Source organism: Pangasianodon hypophthalmus, chromosome 25 (genome assembly GCF_027358585.1).
Source record: "Pangasianodon hypophthalmus isolate fPanHyp1 chromosome 25, fPanHyp1.pri, whole genome shotgun sequence".
NCBI classification, from domain to species: domain Eukaryota; kingdom Metazoa; phylum Chordata; class Actinopteri; order Siluriformes; family Pangasiidae; genus Pangasianodon; species Pangasianodon hypophthalmus.
In genome coordinates, this window is record NC_069734.1 from 6,672,615 (window position 1) to 6,696,324 (window position 23,710).

Consider the following 23,710-nt stretch of genomic DNA (forward strand, 5'->3'; position numbering starts at 1 on the left):
CATGTTTGTGTGTACATTTATCTGTACCAAAGGGAAAAGTTATATATATATATATATATATATATATATATATATATATATATATATATATAAAATTTAGCATTTGTAAGGAAAAATATTGAGGGCATTATATTCTTAAACAAAAATAGGTAATTAGCCACTCAACTGCATAATTTTACACATTCATCCAGATGCTAGACATAAACAAAAGATTGAAGTAAAATATTTGTACTGAGGTTGAGTATTAGATTTAAAAAAAAAAAAAAGTTACAGTGTAAATCTAAGGTGAACTGACATGCATTGCATAGTTTATCAGAATTATCATTGTGGATGATAAATTTGATCCACAAATCGAACACCAGATATGAGAAATGTATGCATTTCTTCACACATTCTCAAGAGTAAAATCACACATAATTTAACACAGACAATGTCAGCTGAAATGAGAGAGAGAGAGAGAGAGAGAGAGAGATCCTGCCCTTATGCTTTTAGGTTAAAAAGGAAATATATGCTATTTTAATAAAGCACTTGTTTATAATATTTTATATTTTTTAAAAATATTTTCCCATTGTACTAATGCTGAATCCACCTTCAAGCCACCTGGGCTATCAGCTTCCCTTCCAGATCCATGTCTCAGCCTTACCTGTTAACTTCTCCACTCTGAACCCAATAATACAACAGAGACAGCTGTACAAGGCATGACTGCTGATTGATTGTGTCTGCTACCTTCTGCATAAATCAAGGCTGTGACATTTGTTTTTTGAGGCGTGACGTAGTGCCTACAACCAGGTAGCTGTCCCGTGAAGGCTCCTTGGCGCTGTGTGACTTGCTGTTGGGCTTGCAGGATTTCAGCAGAGCTGTTCTGCATGGGTCATGCTTCAGCAGGTACGTCCCGAGTGTTTCCCAGCCTCCACCAACACGCACCATAACGTGCTTATCATTCAGCATCTGCCAAAAAAGAGACAGAGAGAGAAATGATATATCATATAAGATATGTATATAGGAACATTATTATCTTTATCTTTCTATATATGCCCCACAATATGACCTGATATCTGTGAATGCTGGCCTTCTAAGAATTCTCTCTGTTAAATACAGAGTGGAGTGGAGAGGCCCCCACAGTGCTTTAAAACTGTGGAACATTTGCTCTCATGCTGTAGTAGTAGTAGCAGTAATAATAGCCAGAATTATAATAATAGAATTGTACCAGAATTATTGGCACCCATGAAAATAAATTCAAACCTATTGTCATCCTTATAATTAAAAAATATCTTACATTTCTAAATTTCTCTCTGTCTCTAGGAGATCTACTTGTGCCTTTTACCATTTCTGGATTATAATCAATGTGTGATATTTCAAGCTCAAAAATATTCAATTCAATTCAATATTATTGGTATAGCGCTTTTAACTATGGACCCTGTCACAAAGCAGCTTTACAGAAATATATAAATTCCAGATATATCACTCTTGGCATGTGTTATTTATTTTATAAATTCATTTTTGTTCTTTTCTCTAGTAGGGTGTCAGTAGTTCTAGAGGCAACTATATGCATTATATTTGCAGAACCCTTAGTAAATGTTGTGTTTGCTTTGTCTTCAAACCAGTATGGTTGACAAAATCATCCATTTTGTGTTTAGTGAAGAATGAGCCCCTTCGAGCAAGCCCCTTTCTTTTGGAATAGATTAAATATTGAAAGCCTGCATCTCATTATGCTTCAGTAAAAGGCAAATGAGAGAGGGGAGAGAGAGAGAGAGAGAGAGAGAGAGAAAGAAAGAAAGAGAGAGTGCACTGTCAAAATCTCATTACGTTTAATGAAACACTGCCTCATGGCACCAGCTGAGCACCAGCTTAAGAATAATCCACCACACACACACACACACACACACAGAGAAAGAAAGAGAGAGAAAGAGAGAGAGAGAGAGAGAGAGAGAGAGATGAGCTTTACAATATGAGCTTTCCTAGACACACATGTATACACCCACCCACCCATGCACACACATGTTCAGACTCCTTTTTTTTTTTTTTTTTTTTTAAATTTACACCTGTGATATACAAACCTCCAACACCCTCTAGCATAGTGCAGACACTGCCATGGCAACGGTGGTTGAACAATAAAAAGCAGATACAGAGATGAGAAATGAAAGGTGGGGAAAAAGAGGGAAAAAGAGAAGATACCACTCTGTCCCCAGAGACATTCAGACCCCCCCTCCCCTCACACACACCCCGCCCCAAACCCCTCTTTTCTCCTCTCTCGCTATCGGACATAACCCCTTCATTAGAGAGCTGTTCCACTGCTGGTATTACAAGCAGATTTATTTCAGGGTTCCCCTCCCACTTCAAGTCCCAATGGTCTGCTATGCATCCTAATCGACAGATTCACACACACACACACACACACACACACACGCCAGGTCTGGTGTTTCTAATACATGTGCTGTGTGTATCAGCTGCTCTGAAACTGATTAACATGTCAGGGTTGTCAGTCTGCTCAAATTTGGCATGAATTAAATAAAGGGGATCCCTGTGTTTTGACACCTCTTATTTCAGCCAAACCCCTAGATGTTCAATTAAATAAAATGATATTTTTTTTGTATTACATTTCAAAACCCTGACAACATCTCTTTTTTATTTTCTGCGAATTGTGTCTTGCCTCTCTCTTATGCAGATCTTCGCTTTAATAATTCACAGCGTCTTTGAATAATTGAATGGCATCTATATATTTTCCTTTTTTCCAGTGTTCTGCCCAGTAGTACTGGAGAACAGGCTGTGCTGGCAACAGTGGCCGTGAATGCATTCAGATCAGCGTTTTGAGTCGTTGTGTACTGAGATATTGAACGATGAGTGCTCTGGTTCAGGGCCAACACACTCCCCATCCTCCACTCCCCTTCCACATCCACTCTCCAGTGTGGAAACTGATTCCAGTTTATTTGCCTCCTCCTTGCAGTTCAAGGCACAGCCACTAGATGCCAGACTGCAGTCACTCAGTTCATATACGCCAGCATTCGTCAAGTTGAGAAGAATATCTCCCCAAGGATCACATGCAGCCTAGTAGAGATGTTCTAAATCAGGAGACAGACTGCTCCATCTCTGTGTCTATTTTTGTCTAATCACTTGCAGAGCGAGGGGTGTGAATGCAGACACCGTCCAGAACTAGAGAAGAATCTGAGCAGGTAATCATTGCTAGTGGAAAAGACAGTAATTCAAGCATAATGACTGTTTAAGCAAAGTAAGTAAAAGAAGCATAATGAGACTAGATTTCATCAGAGGACCACAACATGGCTAGATTCTTGTTTCTCTCTTCCCCCGATGTTCATGTTACCATCCAGGTTTTTTAAATCCTTTATTGAAGTGATGAAGCGAATGCAGGTGTGACGAAGAGAGATAGAGACAGATAGAGACATCAGATAGAGACAATATCTCCAGTATAGGAATCTCTTATCCATGTTTATAGTGCATTTGATAGATTTAGAAACAAAGGTGTGTATTATTGAGATGTCAAAACGTAGATTATGTATCTGTTAGGTATCTGTGAACAGTGATCTTGCTGATTATCTGATTCATATGAATAAGGTAGATATCACTCCTGTAATTCTGTTGTCACGGCTCTATTATTGTCACATTGCCTTAATGCCGATTAACTGCTTTACGCATTGCTTTCTGTGCTTCTCCTTGAAACATACCCATTCAAATGAGCTAATGGATTTGTGTCTTTTTCATTCATGAAATCATAAAAGCAAATCAAATCCATCTCCCACACACTCCTATTCAAACAGGAATAGGATAAGAGATGGCATTAAAAGCTTTCTGATGGAGCCTCATGCATGAGAGCAAACGTAGACCTCTTTCTCTGTCTCTCTGTCTCATCTCTTCTCTGGATCTCCTGCTAATTGGCTCTGTGACATAAAGAGACTGCTTTTCCTCCATAGCAGAGCGTGCATGAGCCCAGGAGGACTCGTCTGATTGAGAAATCACAGAAGAGGAAGGAAGCAAGGGGCGGGACCAGCTAGAAGCCAACATCATTTAACAAGCTTCCCTGAGTAATCACACTGCTAATGACCTCAGCACTAAAATCAATAAACTGGCTCCTTTTTACAGCATGGCACTAAACTATAAACCTATAAACCTACTCCTAATTCATGTATGGACACTGTTGTTTTCTAAAGATCAGGAAGGTGGAGCTGTGAAATTCTACGCAAAGATAATCTAAAACTACATCACAATAAAATACATACAAAACAATACCAAAGACAAGGTAAGTGGTTAGCTGTCCTTTGTTCATCTTAGTTACTTGAAAAGATGAACAAAGGCTAAGTCTAAAATTATTGCCATCCTATAAGACAATAGACAAAAAAAAAAGACAAAAATTAAAATATTTCATGCAAAAATGAAAGGAGTTGGAGAAAATAATTGCATTTTTATTATTATTTTTTAAACAGTTTAATAATAATTCTATTATTCTAATTTATTTATACTTTTTAAATAATTGTAGATTAAATGCGAAATAAATTATAGTATTTTCAGACATATATGCGGCAAAATTATTGGCACTCTTAAAGATCATGACACTCTAAAAGTCATGCTTGAAATATACTGTACATAATTTATTTATATGTAATTTAATTATATATAATTTGTTTTTCCAAGGATGACTATTTGTTTGTATTTATTTTAAACTGTTTTCTTTGCCAAATATGAGGTAGCACACATTTAAAATGTCAACTGTCGCTTTGGGAAAATACCAATACAAAAGAGCCATATGATCGTTGACCTGCACAAGAATGGTTATGGACATTAAAATTAAAGACACCACAAAGCACAATTATAATACAAAAAAGTGCTAACCTTTTGAAAATTTGCCAGTAACTGGGCGCATGAACATATTTTATATATTTAGTTTTGCTCATTTTCGTGAAGGGTGCTAATAATTCTGGAATTGACTATACGTTATTGTAGGACTGTCAATACTTGTGAAAATAAAAACGCTAACATCCAAACAGTACAGAGAGCAGACAGAATGTGGCAGAAGAATGAATTCAGTCCAAACAGGACCTAATTATTGTTCGCATCATGTAGCTTTAAATGATCTCAGAATGTCAGTCATCTCTGGTTGCTGAGCAGCAGCTCATTCTGATGTAGGCATGCCACAGACATCTATCCATTCTTTCTTCAGCCTGGCAAGGCTAAAAGCACTGGTGTCCCTAATTATTATATATTTCGACATGTCAGATGCTGTAAAACATACATATACTTATCAGTTTTAGCAGCTGTTAGGGCTTGTTCTGTGTACGTTTAGATGGTAGATGATTATGAAATATAGTAGCTAATCATGGAGTTGTGTGTGCAGTCAATATAGAAGGAGGTCCACAACAGAGCACGCTGCTGAAGTTAAGCTGTCTGTGGAAATAGGCTGTTTAATGTATTGATTACTAGGACAGCACATAGAGATAGTGTGAGTTAAATAAGAGGCATCTGATAAGTGTAATTGAGCATGTAATGGTTTGAGCAGGTCCCCTATTAGCCGAAGTGACAATGCTTTGAAGTGCTCTTTAATGCCTATTTCGTGAGTGGCTTTAGTGAGTGAGGAAATAGCCGTCTGATACAATATTAATAGTCCCAAGGCTCCTTTTTGCCATATTTTTCCTGAAATATTTTTTTCATGGCTATATCCTTAGGCAAATCTGGCAATATTTACCTACCATTAGAAAGCTTGTTAAAGGGTTCATCATCTGATTTTATCTATTGGTCAGTCAGAATCTTTTTCTCTCTCTACCATTCAAAATGTGTGAACCTTTTCTTCATGTTGCCAAGCAACCCAAGCTCCCACGAGTGTTTGCTTTTGAATGAATTCCACATATTTCCCCCTAACCCGGGTCCTAACTAACAAATTCTAAGAAGGATGGGCAAGAGAGGAACATGTCAACAAGAAAAGCACTATTTGAGATATTGCTAATGCTTTAAAATTAGAATTAACTAACATTATTTGAAGCCGTAGTTATCATTAACAAGCCATGAACTTTAGAATGAATAAATCATAAATAATGTTAACAGAGTAAAAATGCTTGTAATTAACCAGTTAATCCATATAATAAACACTTTAACCAATGACTAGAAATCCGTAAGTAAAAAGTCCACAAAAATCAATATGGTTGTGGTGGTGAACTGGTGTTTCATAAGGCTGAATGGTAGTTTCCATTATTTATACCCAATTACATTTAGTAACATGTAAATTCATTCATGCTCATTTATGTGGATTTATTTTTAGTCATTGCAAAGAAATAAACATTGGTTAATGCCAGTGTAATTAATTAATTAATACATGCACTTTGTTACTTTGGTAACATTGCTTATGGTTTATTAATGCTGTAGTTCAAGTAAAGGCTTGAGTATTAATACTGGACAGAAAAAAGAAATCTTTTTTTTTTTTTTTTTTTTTTTTTAATACTAAAATGCATTTTAACAAAGAATCTTCAGAGACTCAATACACAGATGCTGTGTGATCTGCATCTAAGAAACTGTTTTCGACCCCGACTGATTGATTTTAGCTGAAGGTGCTTATGCAGAGAGGAGGAAAGCTCTGTGACACACTTACCCTCACGTACAGCACTTTATCTCCCATTCTGTAGCGGCCTTTGGGCTGCTTCTCAATGCAGAACCTGACTGCACATCTGCATGGTGGATCTTCTGAAATCTGCTTCACCTAGAACAGGACAGAACCTTTTGTACTCTGCATTCAAATAAACAATACTGTGCTTGTTAACCATTTCAACTCACTATATCATCCAGTAGGCTGTCTTTGCTCTTTTTTCCACTGGATTTACTCAGGTGGCGTGAGGTGGAGGTGGATGTGGGTGTTTGAACAGGTGACTGGGGATTGGGTGAGATACGCTCAGGTTCAGACTCAGGCTCAGGTTCAGGTTCAGGTTTGGGTTCACGTTCAGGTTCAGGTTCAGGTTCAGGCTCAGGCTCAGGTTCAGGCTGTGGGACTGGGGTAGAGGCGGAGTCTGGAGGAGGGGATGGAGGTAGAGAGGCAGATGGTGTGGATGGAGAGATGGAGGCAGGAAAAGGACAAGGAGAGGAAGAAGGAGGTGGTGATGGAGCAGGGGGAAAGAAAAGAGGACTGTAGGGAGAGGATAATGGTGAAGCATAGAACATGGATGGGGATAAGGAACCAAATTCTTCTTTCTCAATCTCTTTCTCCAGTTTGACCAGACCAGGTGGATCGACACCATACCTGTGAGAAATGATTAATTCAGTGAGTGACACATCAGTGTATCATACTCTGATTTCACACACTGAATTTAAAGACAATCCAAAGACCATATATGTAGGTTGTAGCGTCTGGTGTTCTTCAAATGAAACAAGTTTTTTTTATTAACGCTAGCCAGCTAAAAGAGTTTAAAGCTAATCAAAGATTTGTTCATTTAAGTTTTATTGTTATTCAAATTATGTTACACCACGCTTAACTAATAAGGGAATAAAACCTTAATCTCTGATTAAAACCTTGGCCTAGGGAGTAATTCCGTCTGACTGCCATGATGTCTAAAATAGCAAACAGGAAGAGTATTATTCTTATTAATATTTGATGCTTATTTCTTACCTTTTAAGGAAAATTAAGAATAAAAAACATGTTCTGTCAGAAACCCTTTCAGTCAGTCTAATGTGATTATTTTAAAGACAAGGTGCAACTGGATTAAAAGATTTAATCCAGGTTAAAGCTTAACCTTTCTTAATGTGACCCAGTCTTAATGTAAGACCCTGTCACAGAAAGAGCTGATTATACATAAACAACTATAATACATTCTCTTGTTATAATTTTCTTGTCTGTTGGTTTGTCTGTCTAGGACAAACATTTCAAGGTTCTGTGTAAAACACTACAAGAGAGGTTTTCAGAAAGCTAAGAATTATTTATATTTAGAAATATAAAAGCTAAGAAACCTTAAGAACTACTGAGAACCTCTGGTGGACCCTACTTCCATCAGTGTAGGCCAGCAGCTGCATGTGAACTGAGCTCTAATTGACCATTTTGGTGGAATGTAGTCACTCAATGCTGCTCATGCTTAAATACTTAAAAAACTTAGACTAAGACTGCATACCCCTTGAAAAATCATTATTTCTTAATCAGGTTTTTCTTAGCAAAACATAAACAAGAAAATAAAAACATATAAATAAAATACGATAAGCTCTTACTTTGAGGCAATTCTCCCAAGCTGCATGAGGCACAGGCACACATCCCGCGGATGCCTTCGAAGAACTAAAGAAACACATTCACTGCATATTAATGACTAACAATTTGACTTAGAGGATCAGTTAAAAAAACAACAGGATCCAGTCACTCAACATCCACTGAAACTGAGGGAAGAGATGTGTTCCCATTCTGAGGTTTAGAATAAATAATCAATAGACAGTAAAGCTGAAGGCTGAAGCCCGAAATGAAATAAATTATTTTCCAATAACAGCACGCCTTATACAGCATTAACAAGTTATTAATTTATTAATAACTTTTTAGTTATTAATTTATTGAAGAATGACATGGCATACTTTTCATCCATTTATAGCTATATTTAACATTCACAAAAGTTAGTTCCTATTTTCTTATTTCATTCCTAAGTTCCTAACACTTGCATTATAACAGCTTTAAACAGTTGTTCCCTGACTACGCTCTCGTTTTTTCTCTCTCTTGAAGTTAATAAGACATAACAAATTTAGCTTGTCACGTTGCCAAGAAACCACAGTACTCTGTATTCTGACAAATACTCTGTCCTGAAGACTTTCCTGTGTGGGAAAACTTAAAGTGACAGCTTTACCTCTGACTGTTACAAAGTGCTGATACTGGAGACTCCTTCCATAATTGCTAAATAAACGTCTCCTCACGACAGCAGCATATCAACAATTGCACACTTTTAATCTGTTTATGTGGAATGTCCTCCAACTGCCACTACTGCCAGAGCTGCTGTTCTAGAAAATTAATCAAAGCCTTCTGACCAAACAGATTTGAGAATTCAGCAGCGCTGTTGTATGAGAAAACTTTTTCAAAATGAATATTTGTATAGATAAAGATCTCAGTGCGTGTCTTTGAAGTGTACATTCAATCCCAGGATAAAAAACGATAGAATAATACATAGAAGATAAAGAATGTCACACACTGACAACCAACAGCGATGACAATCACAACCACAAGTTTTCAAAATTAAGAAGAAAAGCAGCGACTCTCTTTTAAGCCTTGCCAATTCTCCAAATACCTGAGCATATAATCGTATCTTTAAAAAAAATGTGCAAGCTGAGAACTGACTGAAGCGCAGTTCCTGAATAGTTTGTGCTGATTAAAAAAAAAAAAGATTCCTATACATATTCTTATCAGATTCACTTTTGAGGCATCACAGCCCACATGCAAAACAAACATGGTATTATCTATTTGAGTAACATGGTATTATCTATTTGAGAGAAGGATGACTCATATAGAGAGGTTAACTCTTTTTTCTAGAACTGTATTGAAACATGTCTTAAATGCCTTAGTTGAAATTAAAACCAAAAAAAAGGTTTTATTGTTAACATCTGTTTTCTCATAGAATGATTACTTCTAGGGTTTTTTTTACTACTAGTTTTTTTTTTTTTTTTTTTAAGGAAAAACACACAATAGAGGCGGAACAAGTTCCAGGATTTTTCTGTTCATCTTTTCCAAACAAGGTCTTGTTCTATTCACCATTTATAAACAGATCTGTGTATTGAAGGACTGGAACACTGACTCTTTCTCTCTTTCTTATTCTCTTCACTTCACACATATAATCCTTTCCTTCCTCTGATCCTGTGCTTTTCTTTCCCTTTTCTTCTGGTCCCAACAGTACTGTCCAGCTTTTTTGTATTCTTTTTTTCCACTAGATTTTTCATCAAACATGTCCAATGACAGCACGGCCTGAAAGGGTCACGAGAAACCCCACTGATACTGAACTGCCATTCAGCTCTATTCCCAGTGGAGCTCCTATGAGGAAAGTGAGACAGAGAGATATATGGAGAGAGAGAGAGAGAGAGAGTGAGAGAGACAGTGAGAGAGAGGCCAAGAAGCAGAGAGGGGGGTTCTGTCTCCATGCCAACGCCTCGGGGTTAACAACATTATCATAGCCAAACCATTAAGCAAAATATGTTATTTATGTGATTTTTGATTAAGAAAATAGATAGAACACTATACACTCTAGAGAAAAAGGAAAAAAGACAGTGAGAGAGAAATAGTATTGTGAGTTCATGGCGATGAGTGTGAAGAGTGGGTTGGACCGGGCAGATGTCTCATTCGTGAAAATGAGTCTCGTCACACTTTGGCACTCAGATTAAATCAAACTCAGATTATTTCTATTGGAAGATGGAAACTGCACAATGAGGTTCTTATACAACATTACTTGTTGTGTTTTTTTTTTGTCACTACAACTCTTTGGTTTCAGTGATACATTTGATTTAGCTTGCCTGAATGTTATTTTCTGTTATAGACATCAGCATACATTTTTATCTACTTGCCAGCAGATTTCCAAGTAGCTACTTTAATTATTGTTTACAATAATGCCACATTGCACTATACTTTTAAACAGAGTGAAAGACTATGTTTTTATACAACTACATACTAACAATATATTAATGTAGAAAGTTACAGCTGGTTTAACTGTTAATGATAAATAAACCACTTTATCCTGTATCCTGTATCTGGAGCCTATCCTGGGAGTACTGAGTGTAAAGCAGGAATGCACCCTGGATGGGACTTCAGTCCATCGCAGGGCACCAGGCACACACACATTCACACCCTCATTCATACCTAGGGACAATTTAGCATAGATAATTCAGCTGCTGGCATGTGTTTGGGATGTGGGAGGACATCTCACAACCTGGAGTGAACACAGAGAGTAACCCGAGCTCAGGATCGACTCACTGTGCCACAGTGCCGCCTTGCATTTTTTAAATATTTTAACACAATTATTTGCTCTACAATTTGTTGATTTGTAATTTTGATTGGTGTGCAAGATTTTGTTTTTTGCTGGTACCCTGAAACACAAAATTAACACCACAGATAGAGCACACAGCCAACAGCATGTTTGATTCAAAAAAACCAAACTACACAAAGATAGAACAGAAACCAATCTTAGCTATGCATTAACAGATTTAAACTAATGTTGAAGGTAATCAGAGTACCACAAATCTATATTTATAGGAAATTCTCAAACATTTCAAAAATACGTACCCAGATCTTCTGACTCAAAAAGATGGGACGAGCCTACGCCAATTTTACGGCACCAGTACAGGAAGTTGGCTGTGTTGTCTCGGGCAAAAAATGAACCAGGAGCTGCATCAGCTCTCCAGTGAATCACACGCCGGATGAAGGGCTGTAAAACACACAGCAAACAAGCACAGTAAAAATAAAATGCCATTAATGACTAACACATTTACATTCATCTAAATAGCTATAATAATATATAAATAGGCAAAAGGATCTCACTGAAAACCTCTCTGTATATTTTACAATAAGCTCATTTAAGCAGTTCTTCTAAACGTTTCAGCTTCATTACCTGATTTTTTTTGTCTTAGCACTGAGCAGCTGATGAAAAGAGATGCAGACAGAAGCAGCAGTAGGAAAGAGGGAACACAGCAAACAGCACACAGATGGCTCATAAGATGGGGGATAAAACCAGCCAAAGACTTTTCATTCTCTCTACTCTTTAGTGTGCTGTGTTCCATCCATATTCTGCATCCATTAAATAGCTAAATAATTCAAGGTTTAAGTGCCGTCAGCATGTTAAAGGTGTGTCTGTTTCCATAAAAAATTGTTCATATTGCTAACATCTGAGATGAGTCTTAGATATATCTCAGTATTACAGTTTTGTTGCTATAATAACACAAAAGAAAGCCATGCTCAATAGACAGCAAAAAAAACAGAGTTTAATAAACATTGATGGCATTAATCTGAGTCCTGCTAGAGACAAATGAGTAGTTACTCTGTAGTTGACTCTGAGGGTTAAGATAAGTGTTTTGGTGTGAGCACCTTGCCATTGCTAGCCAGAATCATCCTCTCCTGTAATTCCTCAGCCAGCTGGCAGAGCACAACTCCAGTCTCCAGCATGTCCATGAAGTTCTCCGCTGTTATATTAATTCCTGAATAATTAAACGGACATGGAAATTCAGAAACTGTTAATCAAAAGTGCTTTGGAATCAGCATTATACTATAAATGCTTGGAACAATTTCCATTAGGTTTATACTGAAAACTATAAACAGCAGTTTAGAACAGAATTAATGGCACTAGACACTAACCCAAGAGCTTTTTTTTAAAAAAAAAAAAAAAAAACACATGTGGCAAAATTCTTAAAAACTTTTTCACCCTTGAAAAAAAAAATGAAACTGAATTTTTCTCTTTGAGGTTTTATATATAAAGTTTCACAAGATCCTTCCATCATCATAGGTAAAATCAAAAAGATTTCAACACAAAATGAAACAAATATTTGTTGGCCATTAAAAACAAATATATAGGTCATTAAAAAAACACCATTAAGCTCAATCAGAACCATAAAAAACAGTTTCAGAAGTCTGGAAGAGTTGGAAATTTGCCAGGAATTGGGATACTGCCCCCATGAACAGTGAAAATTACTGTAAATGAGGCAATGAAAAGCACAAAGATCACAGTTTCAGAATCGCAAAAACCCAGTTTACAGTGTAAAATATGGTTGCGGAATACTGGAACATTGGGGCTGTTTTGCAGCTACTTGTCATGACTTCTGATAAGTAACAGGAGATTTTAGCCTAAAACCAGGTTGCCTCTGCCAGGAGATTAAGACCTAGTCATAGATGGATCTTTCTACAAGTTTATAACCCCAAATCTACATCAGAATCAAACCACAAACACTAGGACGCAAGATAAAAAGGTTTTGTTTTGGTCATCTTGGTCTCTTGACTTTATCCATATGCTGGTCTGATATAGAAGGTTTCCACATGCACAAACCTAAGAAAATAAAGGAGCTGGAAATGTTCAAATGGTCCATCTACAAGCGTCTCTAACCTTGTTAGACATTACAAGAAAAGACTATTGTTTTGGAGGGGCGGTAACTAACTTAAATTAAAAATAATTTTACGGACTAAGGAAACTATAGTAAAAAACTATGCATGGTCCACAAGCTCAAGAATCACGCTTTACATGTGTTGTTCTTTTTACGTATTCTTTTTTTTTTGCTCATTTTCATCTGTATGTGTTTCTAGATTACAGGGAAAAGTGTCTGCACAGTGTGTGTGGTGCTATTAAAATGTTTCTCCTCCATAAATCCCGCTCCCACTTCTTTCTCTCTAGCTAGTGTTGCATTCTTCCTCTGCCTTGGGCACACTCAGGTGCTCAGAAACATCCTCTAAGTACGCTGACTGCAAGCGTCAACCCCCTGCCCCCCGACTTCTCACAGGCATGCAGATGCATTCTAGGGCCCCGGTGTTAAGTGTACACACGCAGGAATCGGGCGTCAAGCATTAGAGCTGTACATGGAGGATGAAGAGGAGGTGCCGAGGAGGCATCAAAGGAGGAAAACCACAACAAAACCAGACACGTAAACAGACGCCGGTGTACAGAATGACGTGGATGGTCATTAACTGCTTCCCCTCAGAGAGAGGGAGATGTTGGTAATGAAACTAAGTGCCCTCCTGCAGTCTGCTGTGCCACATGGCCATACCAGCACTATGAGATCATCCCGGAACAGAAAGTGTGTGCCCGAAAAGGGTGGTAGTGTAGATGTGTATGTGGTTAAAGAGAGTAGGGCTGGTTGTTTGTTTGCATCTACGACAAGGCCTGTGGAGTTTGAATAAGCTAACATGGAAATAAGCCTCATAGTCTGTATGCAAAATGACCAACAGGCTATTCTGCAACTCTCTGGGGTTCATCTGTTTATAATAACATGCTAGATTCTGACTTCCTCAACTTTACAACAGTCTCTCTATGTCAAAGCAATAAGACAAGCAGTGGCAAGTCCTAGTTTATTTGTAAAAGCAAATCTAGTTGCAGATCTTTTTTTTTTTTTTGCATTGATCCTACATGCAGGGGAATTTGGGCGATTTGGGTTATCCTGTTTGTCTGAAATGTTGGATACTGGCCACAATTTCAGATCATCCATATCTGATGGCTTGTTTCTTTGTGGAATTTAAAGGTGGCATAAGTGATTTTTAAGACTGATCATGTTTCACACTTTTTTATAATATTATGTCAGCTGTCAGTAACATTTGCACAGAGGAAAGTAAAAAGACCACAACATCCAGTCTTTACTTTCCTGTCAAATACATTTCCTGTCAATTCATATCCCACCTTGCCCTTGTATTCAGACTTATAGCCTAAACGTGTTTTCGGGGCATTGTTTTAGAGGAAACACTCAAGGGAGGAGCTTTATTTGTTTGAGTTTTGAGTTTCAAAGCAACCTCAGCTAAGATTAAATTCACTGACTGTACCTTTAACTACGTCTTCTTAAGTCTTCTTGCATGCACACTAAATGTTTTGGAAGGTTATTAATAAAATATTCCTATCATACAGCCTGCTAGTGTGAATTTCACTGCTTTACCCAGAATAGTGTTGAGCCACAGAGCGAGGTCTTCCTTCATGGGAAGCAGGCTGGCTTCATGCCTGCTGGCCAGCCACTCACTGTACTGATGCAGGCAGGAGAGGTCAGGAACACGCTCCCGACGGACACTGAACGGCCCATACATGCTGAAACACAGCCCACACAGAGCAAGACCTGCTTTAATACACACATATACACACAATATTATTGCAGAAGGATTCAAAAGTCTGAGTCTACTAGCATGCTAGCAGTGATAATAATGTGATTAGTGACTAAACCAGGAAAAATATTCATATATGGTGACAGATCACTTGTGGCTTTTTAGTAGGAATATTTGCATATACTTAACTACAACTGAAATAGGTAGAAATAGTTTGTATTTTTTTTAATTAATTGGTACAATTTCTCCATAAAGATCATTTATTGTTCTTAAAATAATAAGCATTGTAATTGCTTAGTAAAACCAGTAGTATTCAATAATCTAAATGATTTCGCTTTTTGGACATAAATAGAATCATAATGTATCATATATTTACCATCATTTATTTAGCATCTATGTATCATATATTTACCTTGCCCATAACAGATCAAGGAGGATATTAATAGTATTAGACATCAGAAATAGTAATATCTAACATAGCATATAGTTTGAAAGGAGGACAGTGAGATATATTTCAGTCTCATAGAAAGATTTCTAAGATAAAAATACATTTGTTTCTGTTTTAAGGAACACATGCTTATATTTTTTTATTTATAGTAGTAGACCCAAACTTTGACTTTTGGACCATTTCGAGTAACTTTTAAAATACTCTGGAGGAAAAACCTGCTTCAGTACATACAATGATTGCACTGGAAGACATCCTTTCACTATTTACTGTAACTACATTACTGGGTTCATCGTAAAACTGTAGTGTATTTATTTAGAGAGCTACAGGCTATTAATAGTGCGCATATGCAGCTAACAGATCCAACAGATTCAGTCCAATTTCACGTAAGAAAAACTGATGGAGTATGACATACAACAATGAAGGAATTGAATGGAAGTGATTTTTGGCTTGGGTATGGACGCATGCTGGTCACATGTCTGTGCCTTTCTCAGTGGGCTACTGTCTGATCAGACCACGTTCAGGTTTATACCACATCTAATGAGCCAGAACTACTGTAGAAACTGGAACCTGCTGTACTACAGCCTGGTTCAGAAAGCGGGATATTAAAATTTGGGAGTAATGAAAGGGTCTATCTGTGTGATGCCTAACATTCATTATCTTTGAAGATGAGGGATGTGTAAAGCAGGGACTTGATCTTAAACTTTTTTAAGAGTTTACGAATAAGTGTTGGATAAATCTGATAGCTCTTAAGCAGTAACACAACATGTGCAGGACCATCTTGCGCATTAAAACATGTTCAGTTTCCCATACAACAAAAATATATACAAGCTTTCCTATACCACAACACCCAAATACCTGCTTCAGTGTTCCTATTCATTAAGAAAAGATTTACTGGCTAAGTCCTATGCCAATTCCTAGCAACTGACGCCTACTGCTCGCAATAATTTCTCCCACACTCAGACAACCATTCATCATGGGGGTCGTATGTAGCAAATCATTTTCCTGCTTTCCTTGAGGCAGGGAAAAGAAAGCAGACACCTGCGGGGCAGATGTGTGAGATCCAAACAGGAGCAGACAGGAATGACGGCAAAACCAAGCCCCCATTTATTTTCTTAAAGCTTGCAGATTACGAGCTGCAGTGAGGAGAGGACACAGATGTAGAGATGTAGAGATGTATGAACACACAGAAGCAGGTAGTGAACAAACACCCTCATGATGTGTACAACATCAAGGAGAGGTAATGAACCTCTCAATCTGTAATGGGACTCTGATGAGCTGAGCATTTGCAACATAGTCAACTCAGGTTCTTATCTACAGATTCTGAGCAGGAGGATAGGGGTAATGCTGCAACAACATGGCTGCGTAAATACAGGTCAACTAAAAGCAATAAGATTTACACAGATACAGAAAGATTTTGAAGCTTTGGACCTCACCACTTATCGTTTATCATTAGGCACTGCGGATAGGGGGAAAAAACCTTTAAAACTCATCAGAGGAATGTCTGTAAATGTTACCATTTATCACCACAGATCAGCAGCCTCAGACTCTTGAACTTTTTACATTTACAGCATTTGGCAGATGCCATCATCCAGAGCGACTTACTTTTATGTCATTTTTATACAACTAAGCAGTTGAGGGTTAAGGGCCTTGCTCAGGGGCCCAGCAGTGGCAGCACCGGGATTTGAACTCGCAACCTTCCGATCAGCAGGCCAACACCTTAACCACTGACTCACTCAACCTTTTATCCCAGATAAATTAAAATGTTCATATAATAAGTAAGGAATAAATCACAGTGGGGTGGTCTGGAGTCAATTATTTTTCCAATAACAGCATGTTCCCATGTCCACAACTGAACTGTTTTATTCCTCTTATAACACAGCAGTTTACCAAGGATTACAATTTTGTATTTTGTTAAAGAATGGAATTATGCACTTTTTACCCGGTTATAGGTACATTTAATGTTGTGGAATATCTGTGAGACAAGTTGGTTCCTGTTATCACTTAGTTATCAACCTCTTCTTTTTCATCTCAGGAAGTTATTAAGATGAAAAAAATGCAGCTTGACATAGTACAGAGAAAGCACAAAGTGCTTTCTATCCTTCCATCTTCCATCCAAGAACAGTGTAAAAAAAAGTATGGCGTTGCAGACTCCTTCATTAAATACTCAGTATATGTCTTATAGAAAACTTATAGAAAACTTCATCATATCAATGATTAGAGGTTTTTCTTTACTAAATAACAACATGTTGTAAAATCTGTTTATTATTAGGCTTACATTACATGGAACACCCACCATCCAAGTGCCTATGAATAAGATATCACTATGGACACAATGAAGTATTTGAATGAGTGCATTAATATAAACCTGTGATTTGTCTTGTGACCAGAACTACTGTCAGAGCTGCTGAAAATTAATAAGCACTTTCTGACCAATCAATGTGAGAATTCAACAGAGCTGTAGTATAAATTTAGTTAATGTTATTGAAAACATAAAAAAAGGAGTTAATGTTGTAATTAATTTGGTGAAGAGGAAATTCCACACCAGTGCCTTTTTATGTGCATTGAACAGGAGTGAACAGCGCTGACAGAAAGACAAGAGGACAAACCCAGATGCAAGTATGTTGAAGAACAAAGTGAGAATAATTTGACACGTGTCCAATCCGAGCTATGACCAGTCGGCAGGGCATGGGAAGCGCACACAGGAGCGATACAGCATACAGGTGCTACATTCGCACCTAGACTGGCGCCTAGCTCGGCATGAACAAAAGTGCAGGCAGAGGCCTTTAACCCAACCATCACACATAAAGAGCCTCTGTGTCCACACACACGCTCCTACACACATGTGTAAAAACGTATTAAGAACATGTAGGGGCAAGCGCACTATACTGCTCTATACATTATAGGTTACTGTAAATTGAACACATAATAATACGCAGGGATGTAGGGCAACACAAACTAAAACAACACCTGCAGAAAATAAAGAACTGTACAGAAGCTGTTTTTACTGCAACCATCAGTAGAAAAAAATGCTATGTAATACATATTTTTGAACAGTATAATGGAGGACTATATTTCTCTGGTAAACACGCAGGCCTCATTCACACCTGGTATTTATGTTGTAAATGCGATAAACATAATGAAGGTGTTGTGATCCCGTCACTCAAACCACTTTCTGAGGTTGTCATGGTCATATAATATTTGCAGTGTGAATAGTAATGCATCTAAAAGAAAAAGTTTGGAAAATCTGATAAGATTTTGTTGATGATTTTCCTGTAACAGCACATCCTGAATTGTTTTATTCCCCTCATATCTAAGCAATTTGTCAATGATTACATTTGCATTAATTAAACAATGACTCATACTTTTCATCTGTTTAAACTGCAGTTACATTTAATGTTGTGGAGCATCTGTGAAACAAGATAGTCCCTGTTATCACTTATGATACAGCAGCTATAGACGGTCATTCCTTCACCAGCCTCTCTGTTTCTCCCTCTCGTGGAGTTAATAAGACAAGAAATACAGCTTGTTATGGAATCAAGAAACCACAAACTAACCAAAAAGTACAAACTTCTCCACCCTGAAGACTTTCCTGTGGTGGAAAACTTAAACTTATATCTTTACCTTTGTCTGTTGCAAAGTGCTGACACTGGAGACTCCTTCCAAAAATCTTAAATAATGTCTCATTACAGGACACTTTTTTTTTAATTCCATCACTACTGTATATGTTATTATGTTTAGATTATGTAGAGGATCCACATACACAGTATGTTCCTGTGAAATTTACTGTTACTATAGAAATGATAATGTATTAAAACATTAATAGAAATGTGCAATTAAAGGAAATTAATCAACACCTCCTGACCAATCAGATGTGAGAATTTTAGAATCAACATAGAACAAACGTCCATTCTACTATCATACCATGCTATGCATGCCGAAAAAGTCCTGGCAACTCTTTGCCTTGCACAATTTTAACTTATAACATCTCCTAACACACCTGATGTAGTTTACTAGCTAATTATTAAGTGCTTTGTGAGTTGGGTTAGATGTGTTCGGAATTAGAATGCTGTTTAATGCAGGCCAATGGATCTCTAGCACTGAGGCTAAGAAACCGTGCGGCAAACGTCTTGCAACTCTTGTGACTCTTTTCTCTTGTGTGCCATGACTGCTTCATTCACTCTGCAGATTCTCACACAAATTTGAAAACTTCAAGATTGATACCAAAACCAGCAGGAAAACTGCTGTTTTATAGTCAGTTGAGGGAAACTTCTGTTAACACTAATTAATGTGTCTAAGGAGTAGTCTTAGTTGGCTGGATTCAAAGAATTCAAGGAATATAGACTTATAATGTCAAGTAGAAGTCTGTTTATTGTCAATTTTTAAAACAATTTTTTCATAAATTGGAATGATAAATTGGATGATGATAAATAAGCATGATTATCATTTTAGCCATTACTGTGCAGCTCTAGATAAGAAGACCATCTGCCATATGATTTTGTGCAAAATGTAAATGTAAATCTAAAAGACTGTCAATGGTGTCACCTACTGCACCTGTCCAAACAGTCATAAATACGTAAGAGGCACAAACTGTACCCAAATCAGTGCTCTTATTATGAGCCATTTGAAGGAGGAGGTAAATTTCTTTTATATTTTTGATGGTCTGTTTGAGAATGAAAGCCTGCTCCAAAACACAACACGAAATCCTCCAGGGCAAATCCTATGAAAGAACCCTGAGCTTTCTGGCACATTGTGCTCTATGTAAACTACAAAGAAATAAAGGTTGTATCCAGGTGGCATAACACAAACTGTTCCAATATCAAATACACCAACACGATCTGTATCATATAATGACAGATCACAAAGTATGTTTTCTGCACTATGTCTGAAACTTGAGCTGGTATCACAGACATTAATAATGACAGTACTGCCTTTGACAACAAAAACAGAGTACGTGAAACTATAACACAGTGAGCTCATATAGCTTCAGAGCAGGAAAGCTGAGATGGAATAAAGAAACAGGATCTAGCTGAGATTCATTAATGGGTTATGTAATGTTCAGTCTCTGACTTTTAAACTAGAATTTCACAGCTTACTGCTCCTATAGGCTACATACTGTATATAATGCACAGGATCAGTTTCATACACTTTTTAGGATTCCTGAATGATACCATGAGCATAAATTACAAATGAAGTCAATAAAAGAGAATATTGTACCAAATATAAACCCCTTTTACCCTAAAAGTGTCTATGCACTACAAACATTGCATTGAATGTCTAGTGTAATATCAGATGTGGATGTTATCATCAACCAAAGTTCTGATTTTAACCTAAAATTTGCAAATCAGGATCAGCTTCTAACTAGGAAAGCAGTAACTCTAGAGACTGCTCTGCATGAAATTCCCAAGAGATCAGCAGTTATAGAAATATACAAACCAGTCCATCTGGCACCAACAATCATGCCATGGTCAAAATCACCGAGACCACATTTTTTCCCCATTCTGATGGTTGATGTGAACATTAATTGAAGCTCTTGACCTGTATCTGTATGATTTTATGCACTGTGCTGCTGCCACATGATAGGCTGATTGGATTGATTCACTCTATAAATGAGCAGGCATGCAGGTGTTCCTATTAAAGTGGACGATGAGTGTATACAGAATGTAAGCAAAAAACAGAAAACCTGAAATGTGTCTAGGTTCTGAAGTGTTAGATCTATTTTGTATGATACTCCTTATGAAGAAGAATTCTTTTGTACTCCTGAAAACCTGAATTTTTGCATAATGCAAGTTTTTATCAGACAATGATGACATGCAATTCACATCCATGATAAATATAGAGGCTTTCAGTATAATTTTAGCCAATGTCTTTTTAGTTATAAAACATACAACTTACAAAACCATAGGAATAATAAAAATAGTGGCTATTAAATAGTATAAATTATACTTAAAATAGTTAAAATTATACTTAATTATACTTAAAATAGTATAAATTATACCAAAAATTAATGTAACTATAAAATAGTATAAATAGTATAAATATAAAACTATAAAAGTATAATAAATTATACTTTTAAAAACTTGATCTTGAGACTGCATTTCTTCCTGCACTAATCTCCTACAGAGAGGACTTAAAATTTTTTTAAAATAAGCTTGAATGACTGAATGATGTGTCATATAAGACCTACGATGCTTTTGCAAGCAACTGTTCAAGATGCAGGACATGCAATGTGATAACCACTAAAAGATCACAAGAAACCAAGAGCAGGCTGATTGTTTTCTCGAGTACCATCAGGATTAAAGAATTCACATTTCCTGTAACGAGACAGTTCAACAGAAATGACTGACACATTGATGATATCTCTGTTAGAGAGGCTGGAGGCAAAGGGTGGACATATATATGATATTTTTAAAGTTTTAGTTTCATTATTAATACCTTAAATATTATTTCTATATCTATATCTAACGATGAAGGAACATCTATTGTACATAATACAGTAAATGTCTTATTGTCTATGTCCTATCATTTAAATGTCTTCCTCATTTTGTCCTAAGGGTACGCAAACTATTGCACTTACCTCCAGTGCTGTTTTACAGTATATCTAAACTACATTTATAATACAGTTAGTAATTTCTGCACTACATATGTATATCTGCACAGCTATGTTTATCTCTATATGTTTACAGATCTTTTTTTTCTCACTTGTACTCTTGTATTGTATGTATGCTTCTTCCAAAAAGGGATTAATAAAGTGATTAATAAATTGGCATTTTCACCATGCCAATAAATTATAGTAACAGCACATACCATCTGAATCTACCTAAATGAATGTGGTTTATTTACAGATAGTGAATCCTGGACTATTCCCAGGTCATCAATAAGTTAGAAAGAACATGAGAAACAGCAGTACAAGACCTACCTTGATCAGGATCTCCTCAGCTATGTGTAACTCCAGCCAGTCTGCACACACACACACACACACACACACACACTGTCCGTGTACAGGTTACACTTCACACAGCTGTGAGAGTCACTGGCGCTTCTCTCAAACAAATCTCACTGCCTCCATCCCAAACCGCGTGCATTACACGGCAAAATAGGCAGGCTACCTATGGTAACTATGGTAACGTAGCGTGGCCCGCTGCTTTGACAGGACACTATGTAGTAGAGTGGTGTGCGGTTTGGGACGCAGCCGCAGTCACACACTTTGAGGAAGTGCTCGGAAATGGAGTGCACTTGAGCGGGCTGTAAAGTTGTGCGACATCACTTCTTTTCTTTTTGACACAAAACCAAGAAATATCAAGGCCAATACTGGACTACTATTACTCTTTCTTGGTAGTTTTCTTGTGTACATAAAACAATGATAAACTAGTAAATGTGGATATCAGAAGTTTTACTTTAGCCTTTAAATAAAACTGTAGGCGACGCTATGAGGTATTTGAGAACACACACACTGTGCTGCTTTCTGGTCAAATTAGATATAAAAACAATTATTAGTAGCCTGTAGGCTCTCCAGGTGGACTATTTGTGTCCCCTTCCTTGTGTCTGTCCTAACTCATTCTTTTCTGTGCTGACTTTCAAATATTTTAACAGGTTTTAACGATGTAAAACTAACTTTCGAGGCTCATTCCTTATTGTTTACTGGAGTAGCAGAACCGAGCTTCGCCACACAAGCTGTCCGACTGTGAGCGTGATGCTGCCTGCATGTGCCACAAGATTTACTGTCAATACAAGTTTCCGACTTCAAAGATAAACATTCATTTCCCTTCACTTGGAAGCTTTAGAACGATTTAGGACTTGTTACTAACCTTAATCATAGCGAAGGAAAGGACCATTTCAATGGTCGGTGGGAAGTTGTTCTTTATATTTAGGCTACAACTTACTTTTAGTTAGCTATCACTTAGACACTCAGCTTGCATCTGTAACCGTTGATTTCATTATATACATTTTGACAATAGGAGGAAATATTAGAGATACCAAAATAAATAAGGCTAAATAAATAACTAGCTACAATTAGAGGTGAATGTGTGAACGCAAATATTTTGTAACTATAGGCTCCGACTTTGCAAAACAGTACCAACCACCGAGCGAGTGAAGGAAGCATCAGCTTCTGTGCGGAAGGAAAAAAATAGTTCCTGTTCAGGATTTCAGTTTTACTGCAATATGTTGATTAAATATAAGGAAACTGACGTACGACCTCGATATTTTATGTCGTGTTTGATCGAAAGGAAATGTCAGGATGGGATGTGTCGATATAAAGTATCGATTCGCCCATCTCGAGAGCACCTAGCTTTATTACAGTCATTTGAGTCTCTGTACATGTATCATCACTTTGTATGTATGCAAGTGACTATCAGATTTCTTGCTATGCACAGTTTATTAACCTCATCCATTAACAGACAGGAACAACAGCTGAGCAACTATTATTTGTTGATGGACCATTTTTAACACAGTCTTTTCCCTGTTTTAGTTGTCCTCTATGTTAGTTTCTGACCACAGCACAGCTGGATAGTTTTGACTCTTGAGCTGTTTTTTTTTTCCCCAGGAGT

At 37.1% G+C, this 23,710-nt stretch overlaps 1 protein-coding gene across 1 annotated transcript; it reads right to left on the reverse strand.

The window, feature by feature from the left end:
• Positions 1-132: 132 nt before the first annotated feature.
• Positions 133-22,827, reverse strand: gas2b (growth arrest-specific 2b). The gene is made up of 8 exons (XM_053229277.1): positions 22,081-22,827; positions 14,557-14,702; positions 12,017-12,126; positions 11,219-11,360; positions 8,188-8,251; positions 6,772-7,231; positions 6,590-6,697; positions 133-948 (listed from the first exon to the last, which is right to left on the reverse strand). The coding sequence occupies exons 2-8, from the start codon at positions 14,699-14,701 to the stop codon at positions 739-741; spliced, it is 1,239 nt and encodes a 412-aa protein (XP_053085252.1). The 5' UTR covers position 14,702; positions 22,081-22,827; the 3' UTR covers positions 133-738.
• Between the last annotated feature and the right edge of the window lie 883 nt (positions 22,828-23,710).

What these genes read in the sequence shown, in the direction of transcription:
- gas2b (XM_053229277.1), bottom strand. Translation starts at nt 14,701, where the DNA reads ATGTATGGGCCGTTCAGTGTCCGTCGGGAGCGTGTTCCTGACCTCTCC. An exon ending in GTGGCTCAACACTATTCTGG is followed by an intron (nt 12,127 to 14,556) that starts GTAAAGCAGTGA and finishes TTAATTATTCAG; the next exon opens with GAATTAATATAACAGCGGAG. An exon ending in TTCTGGCTAGCAATGGCAAG is followed by an intron (nt 11,361 to 12,016) that starts GTGCTCACACCA and finishes TGTGTTTTACAG; the next exon opens with CCCTTCATCCGGCGTGTGAT.